The sequence below is a fragment of the Syngnathus scovelli genome, chromosome 10, assembly GCF_024217435.2.
Source record: "Syngnathus scovelli strain Florida chromosome 10, RoL_Ssco_1.2, whole genome shotgun sequence".
In the NCBI taxonomy this organism is placed as follows: Eukaryota; Metazoa; Chordata; class Actinopteri; order Syngnathiformes; family Syngnathidae; genus Syngnathus; species Syngnathus scovelli.
In genome coordinates this window covers 4,276,550-4,290,177 of record NC_090856.1, presented here as the reverse complement: position 1 = coordinate 4,290,177, position 13,628 = coordinate 4,276,550, and the positions used below count along the sequence as shown (strand labels likewise).

Genomic DNA, 13,628 nt, shown 5'->3' with positions numbered 1-13,628 from the left:
TTCCCTCCCATTTTCCTGTTTTATGCCTTCATTGAAGAGCAAGAGGTGGAAGGAGGAGCCTGCAAATACTAAATTAAAAAAATAATTAAATTACCAATAAAGATAGTCACAAAATAGATGAGCTGAATAATAAAAAAAAATTGGAGGAGTTATTATTTTATAAATCCGTATCACCCGGGGAGTGGGGGGAATATGACGTCATGGCATGTCAGATTACGTCACATCAACAAAACGAGATCGATTCAAGTGAGAAATTTGATTAGAAAAGAAAAACAGGGAAAAATAAAATAACTAATTCTCCAATGAAGATGAGATCAAATTAATTACAAAAAACGTGCCAAGTAACAAAATTTGATAAGTTTCACATATTTTCGCATTTTGCTGTAAATGTGCACAGTGTTGGTCAAGTGAAAAATTAAATTGATAAGTGTCAGATTGTAAGGGGTTCTAGTGAAAGAATTAATTTCAAATGTATTTTTTCTGCCCCCTGCTGGAATTTCTCAGTAATAAAGGAATTGGATTACATTCTGACATTACAATGCTGAAACTAATCAGCACGTTTTGAGCATTTATTTTTTAACCAATCTCCCTCATCACATGCCTGACACGCACACCGAAACGCTCTACTTACAAATTTGATCCGTATAAACCATTTGATTGACATAATCTGCTTAAATTTAACTGCCTTCTGCAGTTTGCCAAATATTTGGAAATTATAACTCCTGTCAAACCCTTTCCAATTAAATTAGCAGCATAACTACATTGTCTTCTATCATCATGTAATATCATCTCTTTATTTTTTTACAAAATATAATAATTATTAACAAACGCCCGGAGTAGTACAATCCATACATTGCAAAAAAAACAAAACAAGTGAAAGTATAAGAAACAGTCCTGCTCACATCAGGCCTTGTCCATCACCTCCTTAGTGTAAACTCAAACGTCCATCTGGCTCGCTTCACTGTTGTCACAGGAAGATCTCAAACATGCACAGACAGCAAAGAAAAACAAATAAATAGAGGAGATAAAAGGTGACAAGAGGTCACGTTAACAACCAACAACGTTCATCAGCTCCTTGAAACGTTTGCTTCTTCAGATCCGGAACAGGACGACAATAAAATTTAAGGGTCCAATAAAACAAGAACAATCACAAAAATCAACGTCAGTAATAAATCATCACGAGTTGGGGGTGATCCAAAATGAACAGCCTCAATCAATCATCTATGACGACAGTCAAAATCTTAACGTCACTGTAATGTGTTTTATTCTTATTTAATTGTAGGCATCGACTGGGTATTATTTATGTCCCTCCAGTTTAGACCCGGGGTTATATTCTGAGCTAGTCCACATCATGACCAGTGTACATTCTAAGGTAGCCTGGTTTTGAGATAATCCAGCGAATTTACCTGCACATTTACCTAACGTTGGGTATAATATCGGCCTGTTGAGTTCACACCTTGGATTATATTCTGACGATAAAACATTGAATGAATGTTTGAAAAAAAAAAAAAATCCCACGCACTAACTTTATGACACTTCATTTGTGACATTTTCAAACACTTCCTCAACATACGCAGTGGGAATGTTGCAAGCAGCTGGCCCAACGGTATGAGTCAGTGGCGTGGAACAAAAAAAAAATTTGATGATGATTTCATGACGATCCCAAAATAATCTAGAACTACATCTGCTGTCTACATAAGGACAGAGGAGGAAAGCGCAAGCCAACAGAGAACGGCGCCAAACAGAGTGGATGACAGAGCAAAAAAAAAAAAAGGCCGTTTGTGTTGAAATAAAGTGATCTTTGTGTGAAAGGACTCAGAGCAGCAACAATCAGTGCCGAGCATGCGTCACTCTCACGGCTCCAAAGCCGTGACATTCCGGAAGTTTTTCATTTGTTCTGTTTGCTTCACCAGTCTAAGATCGCTTCTGTATTCAAACAGAATTCTCCCAAGTGCTTTCACTGAAGTGAGTCAAAGGGAGACAAATGCAGAGGAGGAGGACAGGAAGTCATGAGATGGGGAAGAGGAGGCACGCAGCAGGTGAGGTCCCACCTGCATGCGACGGGGGAGTCGCTCACATCACCAGCTGCGCCGCAGACCTCGGGGAGAAACGGACTGTCACGCATGTGGAACTGGAAGAAGCCCGGTCGATGGTCTTGAAGCTCCGGACCTGCCCCGACGGGAGAGAAGCGAGCTCCCTGATTGGACGAGGCAGTCAGAGGGAAGGGGCAGTCAACCAGGTTCTGCGGACGGCCAACGTTGCCCGTCTGCAGTTCTTCATCTGGAGGAGAGAGCAAAATGTAAGCCAAGTGGGGAGGGGGGGAGGAAGGAGCATGACAACCACTGATGGACTTTTAGCCTTATTCATTGAACTGGACAAACAAAAACAAATGCAACATGAAAACACTCACGAGGAACATGGAGAGGACTTCCTGACATCACTCACGCAACACACAAATATGAGCATGCAAGTGTCGTCGCGACAGGGTTGACAAGCCTCCCCCCGTTCGTTACCTGCAGGCTGCAGCCTGCTTTGTGTAGGCCAGACCGCACCGAGGTCACGGCTTTAAGAGAAAGCGGGGGGTCCGTCTGCGCCGAGGGCGGCCCTCCTCTTCTGAAGCGCCGTGTCAAAAAGGGGTGAGGCATGCAAGCGTGCGCGCGTAGAGACACAAAACGAGAATGGGGGGGGGGGGGGGGAAAGAAATGCAAAAATGATTCAGAAAGGAAGACAGCAAATGCTTGAACATAAAAAAAAAAAACTGCGATGAAAACTGACATGGTATGTAAACAATTTCAATTATGGAAGTCTTAATTGAACCTTTCAAGGTTTTTACCTTGTTTGTCCAGTTCTAGGCTCGACTGCCGAGGTAAAGGAGGCGGCAGTTTTCCGGAGCTACCGCAAGACAGTAAAGCGGCGGAATTATCGCTTCCCTCCATCTCGCCGGCATACCCGCCATCTTGGTCTCCCTCTTCCCTACGGCACATCAAAACACAGGTAAAGCACATGGATGCTTCCATCTCACCCAGAATTGAATTCCAGCGTTCAGATAAGGACGAGAAGTTGTTTGCTCACGACTCACATCTTCCCTAACTGCAAGGTGAACTTCTTGCGAGTGATCCTGCTAGCTTGTTGAGTGAAGTAGTCGTGTCTCTCTGACTTCTTCCATCGGTAGTAGTACTCCACACACTCCCCCACAGAGCGGGTCCTCACCTGTAGATGTAGATGAACAAAAAGTACTTGTGTTGCCGAATGAAAAGGAAAAACGAATAAACATTTCGTGTCTCTGAAGCACTTACCTTATTAGCCTGGATGAGATGGAAGTTCTTCCCGTAAACTTTATAGCCGAGCTCAAAATTCCTGCACTCCTCCTCACTCCAGCCACAGAGCTCTTCTAAACAAAAGGGCAGAAAAAGTCAGATTGAGCAAAACATGCCATGTCATGACATTCACCAGTATTTCTTCAGGATGTTTCCTTGAAATAAAAACGGCGTTTCCGTTGTTGTATTTTACCAGTGAACACTTTCACGTTAAAGTGTAGTCGTCGCAGTGCCTCCTCCGTGTTGAAGTTGCATCTCAGCAGCTGATACAGCGCCTGGTATCATAAAAAAAAAAAGGCCCGGTCAAGATGTTTACTGTACTTAACACATCAAGCTTTATTTTGAAAAAAAAAAAAAAGTACTATGCAGCACCTGTTCATCATCTTGTACGTCTTGTACGGTGTCGCCACACGTTTGCTTGCATACTGCCCCCTCCTGGCCACGTGGCTTCTGTACATTCATTAAAAATTGCTCCACTTCCAGCAGCGGCAGAGCACCTGGTCTCCACAACAACTGATCCTCATTGTGGTACACTGGACACAAGGACGCCAGAGATGTAGAAATAGGAAGTCGCCAGCATGGAAGAAGTCAGAAGTTCCTACCTTGTTCCTGGTACGTATAAGGACTGAGGGGAGGGATTATTGCCTGGTACATGGAACCCACCATGATGTCCTGGTGAAGGAAATTCCGTGTGAGACAACTGGAGTGACAGCAAAACGCACCGAACCATCTTCTGGTGACTGACCTTGTGTTCTTCATTGGAGGGGACAGAGATATTGTCGGGTTCTTCGTCAGATGAGCAGACGGATGCGTCATTGTTTCCAGCTGAGATGAAAAAAAAAAAGACTTCAAACCATTTGAATAATTTCTTTTTGAATTTCTAAACCCCTGATGTGTGTGCACCCATGTTTTAAAGTCTTGGGCCACAACATGAACTTACGAGGCAGGTGTTGGAGCAGATCAGAGGTGCTGGAGGTGACTGAAGGGGTGAGATCATCAGCTGATGACTCCACTCCCTCGGATGCGGCAAAGATGTCTTCAGGGATCTGATTCTGGAGAAGACAGGAAACATTGGAGTTGCAATATGTGGCTTTTTTTTTTTTTAAGTTGTGCTGGCCTGAGGGGGGCTGTCACCTTGGCCACTGTCACGTCTGGCAGAGTTGCGGAGACGTGACAACTCTGCTTGGCGGGGTCCGGCACTGCAAAGCCATACAGAGCCAGAAGCTCCTCCAAGGGCAGCTCGCTGGCCTACCAAGTAGGACAATAAATGGGAAGAACGAGGAAAAAAAAAAACAGAATGTGATCCATTCAGCAGAGGAGGAGCATTGTAACAAGACTTGAGCATACAGCCTGAGATTGAGCTGCCATCTTCTGGGGAAGAGGAGATTCTCTCCTTCAACTCCGGAAAAGACTTTTTCTCCGGCCCAGTATCTTCATCGCCATACCTCACGAGCTCAAATGGGATGGAACCTCGGCGGCCAGGTCCACAGGCCCTTGGCCCACCTATGGACGGAAACAAGTTATCACACACAATACTGTGAAAAGGGAGGCTTATCTTTTCTTTCATTTTGCAGTAACAGACATTCCTAAGTTTCATTTGGGAGTGGCGTGACTTTTAGCGTGATTTTTTTGTGAGCAAACATCAAAGTTTGAAGCCATAGAGCAACAGGAAAAAGGAAACAAAGTCAACTTCACACAGTAGCACACTAGATGAAGAAGCTCCATTGACTACCTTGTGTTATTTTGTTCAACATGGCTCGTTGTCGTGATAAAGTTGAGCTGCTCGCGTTGCGAGTGTGTGTGACCAGGGGCGCTTTCCTGCCACTTGGTGCTGAACGCCTCTTCCTTCTCGGCGGATCGCGCGAGAAGGAAATAAAAAGTCAAAATGTCCCACTAAAAAAAGGGGACGACAATGACTAACGCGGACAACTTTTTCCGTCAGTTAAAACTTCACCAAAACACTCGAGCCGCCGTCGTATTTTTCGCCTTGCTTCTTTTGTTTTCGGTTCGGTTCCTTTCGACGGCTTCAAGGGAGGAGGAGGGAGAGGAATGGCTCTTTAACGCCGAACGAGAAGCTCGAAACGCCGGGGAGCTTCTCCATTCCTCCCCCTCTACCTCTACTTCCCCGATGTTTAACCCCCGCGTTGCTACGTTTCACCCAGTGCAGCGCTTCCTTCCGCGTTAGTTCGCCGGTCACACCGCCGACACATACGCCGAAGCGTCGTACGTGACTAGCGGCCGTAGTTGGCCCCGGTTTCGCCCGTCGTCTGGGCGACTAGAGCCTCGTTTTCGTCCACTTACCTCCGCCGCCATTCCGTTCCTGCGTGAGCCGACTAGCCCGGATGTTGTAGGTCTGTTGTGTAGCACTGTGCAACGCGACGTGTTACTCACTCAGGTAGTTGTGTACTTGTGTCCACAAACTTCCCCCTTTTTTTTTTTTATCATCTAATAAAAAACATATACAGATTTTGCACCCCAGATGAGCCTGAGAGCCTTAGTTATTTTAAAACCAGCGTTTCTTCTTTTTTTGCTAGCTTCCCCCAACTGTATAACCCAGTAGTTAATATTTCCCATTATAAACTATAATAGTGTAGCGTATATTAAAAGATTGCCTCAATATTAGCAATATTAGCAGAATTATATAACCGAGGTCTCACTCTAAATGGCCAAATATTTATACACATACCAGTATAATGAGCTTCTTGAATTGTGTTACTTCATTATCTTTTAAATGTACAAAGTACATGATTTGAACATTCTGACCCACAACTCAACGTTTGTGGAAAAACTACAACTAGCAAAAACACCTAAATTAAGATTTGAATCGTGTTAATGTAGATAATTTGGCAGGACAAATTTTGCCCATAATTTATTTGCAGTTAAAAAAAAACAACAAAACCAATTAATGTTAATCAGATACTGTTAAAACAACTTTCAAGATGGCTTTATGTGTCCCTGAATGGACCTTTTACACTGATTTGAAAGAAAAAAAATCTGATTTCAAGGTTTGGAAACTATCGTGACAGTCTTAGTGGTAAGCGTTTAAATAAATGAATGCTTTTTGGATAAAATGAATAATTTTGATCACAGAGTTTGTAATCTATTTTCATAATCATTGAATATGTTCCTGGAAGTGTCTTTATGAATATCTCGTTGCATACATTACAACCAGGACTTTCCCTTTATTCAATGGAGGCTGAAACTATAAATGATTTATTCAGCAATACTTTTGAAAATATTCATTTTTCATGTGTCTGAGTATCTAACAGCGCAGCAATGTATATGTATGACAAAACATTCCATAAATTGTGGACTATAGACAGTTGAGCTGGACCAATTAAACTATATGATGCTTTATTGCTATTATTAACAAGGTCAGTTTTGCAAAATCTAATTTCAATGACCCATAGACTTGAAATGATGGTGGGTGAATATAATGCATAGTGTGCTTATGTATGTCGAAGGGAGGGAGGGGGCAGGCGCAGAAGTATATGGCCGAAGCAGATAAAGATAGACGCTGCTCTTTTCACACGTTCATGCTTACCACAAGTGCCAAAAAGTTCTCACACTCGGTACTTGTAGCAGTAGTACAGAAATGAAACCTACAAAACAGATAAAGGAAATACTCTGGTAAGAGGAGAAGTATTCAAAAGTAAAATCAAATGCACATTTTATTTCTTTTTCAAGTCAAGGAGTTTCTAGTTGCTAAAAATATGATTTTTTTTTTAAACAGCACTGCTATGTCATGAAAATTCTTTTGGATTCTGCAAATTTCTACCCATTCATTTCAAACAATCATGTCATAACACTCATCTTTGTTGTTGAAAAACATCACTACTACATTTACTTTATTTCAAACGGCCGGTAGGTGGAGACTGCACAATTTGCAAAAATAAATCAGATAGTTATGCTTGCCTTCTCACTTCAAGAAATTTCATCTGTGGTAAATAAATAAATAACAAGAATAAAATAATATCTTATAATATATGAGAATGAAGCTTTTTTTTTCAAACAACGAAGTCACAGTAATATGGAATTTAACAAGGCATAAACTTTTTAAAAGTCATTTTCATTCAATAAATTTGTACATCTTCATCAGTTAGATAATTTATTTTCTTAAAAACAGCCTTATTCTCTGAAGATTACAAATGTATCCTTGAAGTATAAATTTTTTCCTTTTCACTGTGACTCTACTACTCCTCCCCCTCCCACAAGGGGGCGATGCTGCTGCGTTTATAAGTTAATACAAGTCAATACAAGACGTTTCTCTGTGGTCTCCATCACCAAACATTTTCCTTCAAATCTACTGTAACAGATTCACCAGTTAGTGTCGATGACGTGTTCCAACAAAAACTGCCATGATGGCACATTTTAAATTCTCACAATTTGCATTACTCTGCAATTTGCATGCCTACTAAAGTCACTTATATTCAAATCATGTTAACCTGCAGTATGAGAGTAACTTTTGAAGCCGCTTTGGAGACTTTCACTGACTATTTGCTCAGACATTCCAGCCGCTCTTCCCAGTCTGCTCCATTAAGTGAGCATTTCCACGACTCTCTCTCCGTGTCCCACTCCCTCTGCAAACAGGATGTTTGTGTCTCGGCGGGGCAGTGCCCCAATACAAAGCTGATCATCAGATAGCGTGGCTACCGCCACTGTAGCCGATTATCAGGGATTTAGCGGCTCTTCCACTCGGATCCCGACACTAAATCAACGTAGGTAGTCTGCAAAGTCCATACAGTGTAGAAATCCTGACTCCTATTTGTGATTTAGATTCCCTGTGGAGTCTTATTTCGAGGAATCTTTGGATATTCTGCACTCCCAGATACCACAAGATGGCGCCAAAGCCCTTAACTAATAGGAAAGTAGTACTCCTGTTATGAAAGTATGTTGAGGTGATACATCTTCCCTGAGAAACCATCAAGAATCAGAAAATTAATCTAGCCTTTCACCTGAGGGGGGGCAAGCATTTTTTAAAGGAGGGGGGGTGCCCCTCTCCAGCCCCTCTAGCTCCGCCAGTGCATGGAATTATAATTAGATCACTTATGACATGTATTGTATTAATATTTACTGTCAATGGTTTTAATTGTTGTTATAAATACATTAGCATCTCTCGTGGTAACGGTCACGCTGTAACCACGGTCGTCACGGTAACATAGCAGACTCCTCATTGGCCCAGCAGTGGATGAAGCAGTATAAGGGCTTGGCTCACTTATTTGTAGATTTTTGGGATGTTTTGATTAAAATATTTCATTATTATGACTTCTCGGAACTGCATAAAAACAAAAACATTATGTCTCTTACAAGAGCCATACAAGGTAGCAGTCGACATCCTGACCAACACAGAAACAGGCCTGACCACACTTGAGGTTTTTGCTGCAATAATACATCAACAGCGGGATTCGAAGTCCACATGACAGGACTCAGGAGACTTGGGCTTCCATGTATTGTATTGCATCAAGTGTCTTGAACTCACCACACTTAATATGAGACGCCTGGGCAGTGGTTTCGAACACGGGATCGGAATGGTGACAGGAGATTGTTTCACAGCATAACAATGTCGCTCCGGAGGCAGCCAAAGCAAAAACGGCTACGTGTTGCTCCTCTGTTTGTGTTTCATAATGCCGATGCTATTTGTTAGCCTGTTTATGGCCTTTTGTATTTTTAATTAGCATGAAGCTAAACGGAATTGACGAGGCAAAGCATTGTGGTTGTTTGTGTAATTCTCTTTGTTGTGGGTGGCAATAAAAAACTTGAAGGTGTTTTTTGAAGATTTTTTTTTTCTTCTGTTGCTTTGTTGTGAAGTGAGTTAAGCTCAATGCTTCCATGCAGCGCTATAATAGTGGTTTACATATGTGACAAGAAAGAATGGCAAATGACAAAATCTCATGTCGCTTTTCTTCATTCCTGGTGACGTTCTGTAATGTTCTCTTGATTTATTAATAGACATTCTGGCTTTGGCCCTTGAAGAACAAACAGATCTCATGGAAAGAGCAGAAGTGGAAAGTTAAATGTAGCACTGCCCTCTCCACTTTTAGGCGCTCTCCAACCCCTGTATCACCCTCTTCCATGTGGTTCTTCGGTCCAACCGCTTCTTTCCTGGTCTACGTTTGCCAATTTTGGCCTTAAGTCCCTTCAAACGCAGCTGTGTTGGCTTAAACATTTTTTTTTTTTTGGGAAGGAGTTGATTCTGTATAGCAGAATTCTATTTTAGATCAAAGCGAGGCAAAATGTGAACGCCAAAAGCGTTGGTCTCCCATCTCGGCGATACAACCGATTCTCTGTTTGCTCGGATTTCCTGGCGTGTTGTTTTTCAAAAAGGTGCAAGAAACCTGCGCCTGAATCTGGGCCAGTAAGTGGTGTCATTAAGTCGGTCACGCCCCAGACACTCGGGCCTTTCAGGGGCGGCGCGTGCACACATGTGCCATAGATGCTACGCACAAGCCAACGTCTGTTTGAATACGCCGTAACGTTCCCCCCCCCATCATCCTCGCTATCATATGACCCCCTAGCGAAGCCCGGCTGTTTGACATGACATCATTTCGCGCAACTTGCAAAACTGTCGTTAATCATTTTACAATTTTAATGCCTACTGAACATCTTGAGATTTTTTTTTTTTTTTTTTTTTGGAGGGGCGTTACTAAAATTTATGAATTTAAAAGACCACCATGGGGGGGTATTTATGTACCATGTACTACTAGTATGTGTCAACACTTTAATTAGGTAATCTGAGAGACTGTTTGTGCTGCTGTTTCTCTTAGCAAAGGATTTTTTGGGGGGGAAAACATATTTGCTTGCCCACCCACCAAGTGCGATATGACTCAATAGTTTGTTTTGGTTTTTGTGAGCCGCCTACGATGGATATGAAAAGTCCAAACACTTTTTTATATCCACTGTAGGCGGTTCACACCCGCACCCCGAAAACAAAGTAAGCATTGTGCAGTACATTTACAATATTGTTTATTTTTTTGCTCTATTTATTTACTTTTCAAAAATATATGTCCTTACCTGTGTGTACGCTGTAAATCCTAAATATGGGCAGGTGGTTTAGTTTATTTTTATATTTGTGTGTGCCTTTTCGCTTCACTGAGTACTTTTGGTGATGCTTGCACCATATTTTTTGGAATAACGGTCCAAAAAGTTCGACCTTGGTTTCATCGGAGGACCACAACGCATTTTCCCACATGTGTTTGGAAGGCTTTGTGGGTTTTTAACAGGGGTGTGAAGACCTTTAATAAACACTGTAATGCCACCCTGACATTGAGTTTCTCCACCCATGGCTAATATCTAGGATTTAATTTTTTTTTTTTTTCCTAAAGCTCCATCGTGGCCAAGATAAGTACAGAACATAAACATACAATGTACCTTTGTGCTTAATAGTCTTCAGTCCACAGAGAGGGCACGTCTTTATCTTTTGGACTTCTTCCATTCCAAACAATTCCATTTGGGCGAGAGCTGCAGAAAAAAAAAAACATGAAGTCACTAAAGGCCTTTTTGGACATTTCTAATCTATAGCATTTTCATTCCGGCCAACCTGGATGGAATTGTGTCGACCGAAGCCAAAACACATAAAACTGCACAATGCCCAACTCATTTGCCAGTTCTTGCTTTGGTTATATGGAGGCAGTAACTCGTTTTTAGAACCATGTGTCTCGGCGCTGGCAGAGGTTGTTAAAAATAATGGATTTTAGACATGTGCTCAGTTTCCTGTTAGACGCTTCGGGTTAGACACCGGCGGGAAAAGCGCTCGCGGGCCATGGCGAGGGCAAGCCTTAGTCCCTTTCCCACCTCTGAGTCGGCTTTAAATATTCTTGTCGGAAAATTGCGACATCAGACAATAGCTCGGTGTTTATACGGAAGGCGCATAAACCTTAACGAAGCCAGGAATCTGACGTGGTGTTGTTGGCTGCGTTTATTTTCCTGCCACATTTCCCAGCATGCCGTCCGACCTCTCCCCTCGCCCTTGTTCACTTCCCTCTCTATAAACACAAGCAAAGTGCGGCATCCGAGAGGCTGTCGGAGGAGCGGCCGGGCGAGGTGGGAGGCGAAGGAGGGCGGCTGTGATCTTAATAATGGATTGTGGACCGCATCATCATGTGGTGGTCTCATAAACGGCGGTGCACCGCGGCGTAGCGAGGCCACGCACTATTCGTTTACTCCTTTGTGCGAGACGATGTGTGTAGTCCACCGCAGCATATGTCACACACATGGCCCTCAAAAGAAGATTTTAAAACATGCTAGTGACTCTGGATGGACACTCGAGGTCTGGTTCTAAAAATGCGAGTCATAGCTTGGTGGTCTGCAAAAGAATTGATAATAATGACAACAATGTTATTTAAAAAGTGTGCCTAGCATGCTAGTAAAACAAGCACCTACATTTTCAGTTTTCAGGTCATGCTGACAACTAATATTATTACAGTGTGTTTCCGTACAGAACATTGCTAAAACCTATTTTTCTTATAAAAATATCTGTTAAAAACGAATTTTTTTGGGAGGGGATGGAACGGATTAAATGTATTTGTATTCATTTCAATGGGGAAAGACAACTTGAGATAAACCTCTCGCTGTGTAAAATGCTTATTAATCATCTTAGGTAGCCAAATACACGTTAGCAGTTCTACAGGACGGATTTGTGACGGATCCACTCACTACCTCTAGTGGAGTGAACGTGTTTTGGCCATGTCAACGTGTCCTCGACTAATGTGATGTGAAGTGTGTGTTTTTAGCTTTTATTTGGGCTCGCGTGTGCGTGGAGCCGGGCGGCTTTTCGGATAGTCGGCCTGTCTTACTGCTGTGCCTGGTTGAATGCTCACCACAGCGCTGCAGATCTCTATCTAGTCATTTCTTTATGTGCACTGTGGCATCATATGGCAGTTTGACGCCGTTAGCCCGCTAGTGCACATTCAGCAGTCATTTTCATTCATAAGCACACATTACTCTTTACCGCAGGCTCCCTTGCCGGGTTACACGTTGGCCTCGGATCCTGCCGAGGTCAGCACGAGAGCTGTTGAAAAACTTTCAGCGGGTTTAGAGGCAATAGTTGACCAAAATGGTGGGAACCAGATAGATAGATAAAAAAAATAATTCAAAATGCTTTTTATAATGTAAAACGAATAACAAAATTAGCTTGATTATCTAGCAATAAGAATGCACAGATTTATTTTTTTATAGTTTATGTAATTATTGGGAGTCCTGTGGTTGAGTCTGCAAAACCAAACAGCTACCTACAAATCTGAATCAACAAAGCACTTGGTTCCTTCCCACGTCCATGTTGGGCATACCATGTTTGCTCTTTTCCTAATGCCACCCGCTGGTTGGCTTAGCTTGGCACAAAGACCGGAATGAAGTGGCAGGAAATAGCATTAACTGGCTCGATCTCGGATGGTCAATCGGAACAAAAATACTCTGTGGTTGCGGGCATGACTGGGCAGAGAAGCTTTTTGTTCTTGTGTGGTCCCAATCTGTCAACTTTTATACTGTAATTGTAAATATATATAAATATATAGCTAACTATTGCTCCCAAGGATATTACATAACTTTATATATATATAAAAAGACATTCTGGTTATCATATAAGTATGAAGTGAACTACATCAAAATAGAGCCGTTAATGTTTTACGTAAACTGTTTTCATACGAAATTACACAAATGAGCAACATTTCCTTCACGGGGTTACGTAGGGGCAAAGTCTGCGGTGAGCGGGATATAAACGTTACCATCTGTGTGACGTAACAGCCGTTGACATGAATGAAGGAATGATGATGTGTCGTATTCCAAGACATGTCTTTCCTCGGCGGTCACGATGATTCTGAAATGAAAAGATCAGCCATTTGTAAAAAGCCGTGCTGCATAAAACCGCACTTATTACATTTGGACGTGACTTCCTCATAGACCACATTAATATGTCTTTCCTTATTCAGCGTCATGGCGGGAACTTACTGCCATAACTGTAAATGTCAATGCCAATATCCACCTTTGAAATGAAAGCAAAAGCGCCATTGTGACACTTAAATGGGTCGCACTTTCTAAAACTGTCTTCACTATTTTATTCACACTGGTCCTTACAGGGACATAAAAAGCACATGCATCATATTTTATAAACGTTCCCAGAGGTCACCAAAGCAGTTGTGAGAAAGCCAGCGATGGTTGTTTACTCATCCCGTCTATTTCCATCATATTCCTCAGGCAGAGTTAACTTTCCTATCATAAAGAAAATAAATGATGCCATGAGGATGTGGACTTGAGTTCCAGAGTGATTACTTGAAGAGTTCAGACATTGTGGCAGGTTTATAAGCACTCTTCCCAAGA

General features: G+C 42.3%; 1 protein-coding gene across 2 annotated transcripts; it reads right to left on the bottom strand.

Annotated features, from left to right (window-relative positions):
* Positions 1–775: 775 nt before the first annotated feature.
* On the bottom strand, positions 776–5,749 carry mier2 (mesoderm induction early response 1, family member 2). 2 transcript variants are annotated; one of them, XM_049723873.1, is made up of 12 exons: positions 5,619–5,749; positions 4,665–4,820; positions 4,452–4,565; positions 4,258–4,369; positions 4,063–4,142; positions 3,920–3,989; positions 3,690–3,850; positions 3,511–3,592; positions 3,297–3,388; positions 3,080–3,210; positions 2,834–2,973; positions 776–2,280 (listed from the first exon to the last, which is right to left on the bottom strand). In XM_049723873.1, the coding sequence occupies exons 2-12, from the start codon at positions 4,683–4,685 to the stop codon at positions 1,958–1,960; spliced, it is 1,326 nt and encodes a 441-aa protein (XP_049579830.1). In that variant the 5' UTR covers positions 4,686–4,820; positions 5,619–5,749; the 3' UTR covers positions 776–1,957. The 2 variants fall into 2 exon arrangements, with proteins under 2 accessions (XP_049579830.1, XP_049579820.1); XM_049723863.1 differs by having other exon boundaries at positions 3,297–3,391; positions 5,619–5,748.
* Between the last annotated feature and the right edge of the window lie 7,879 nt (positions 5,750–13,628).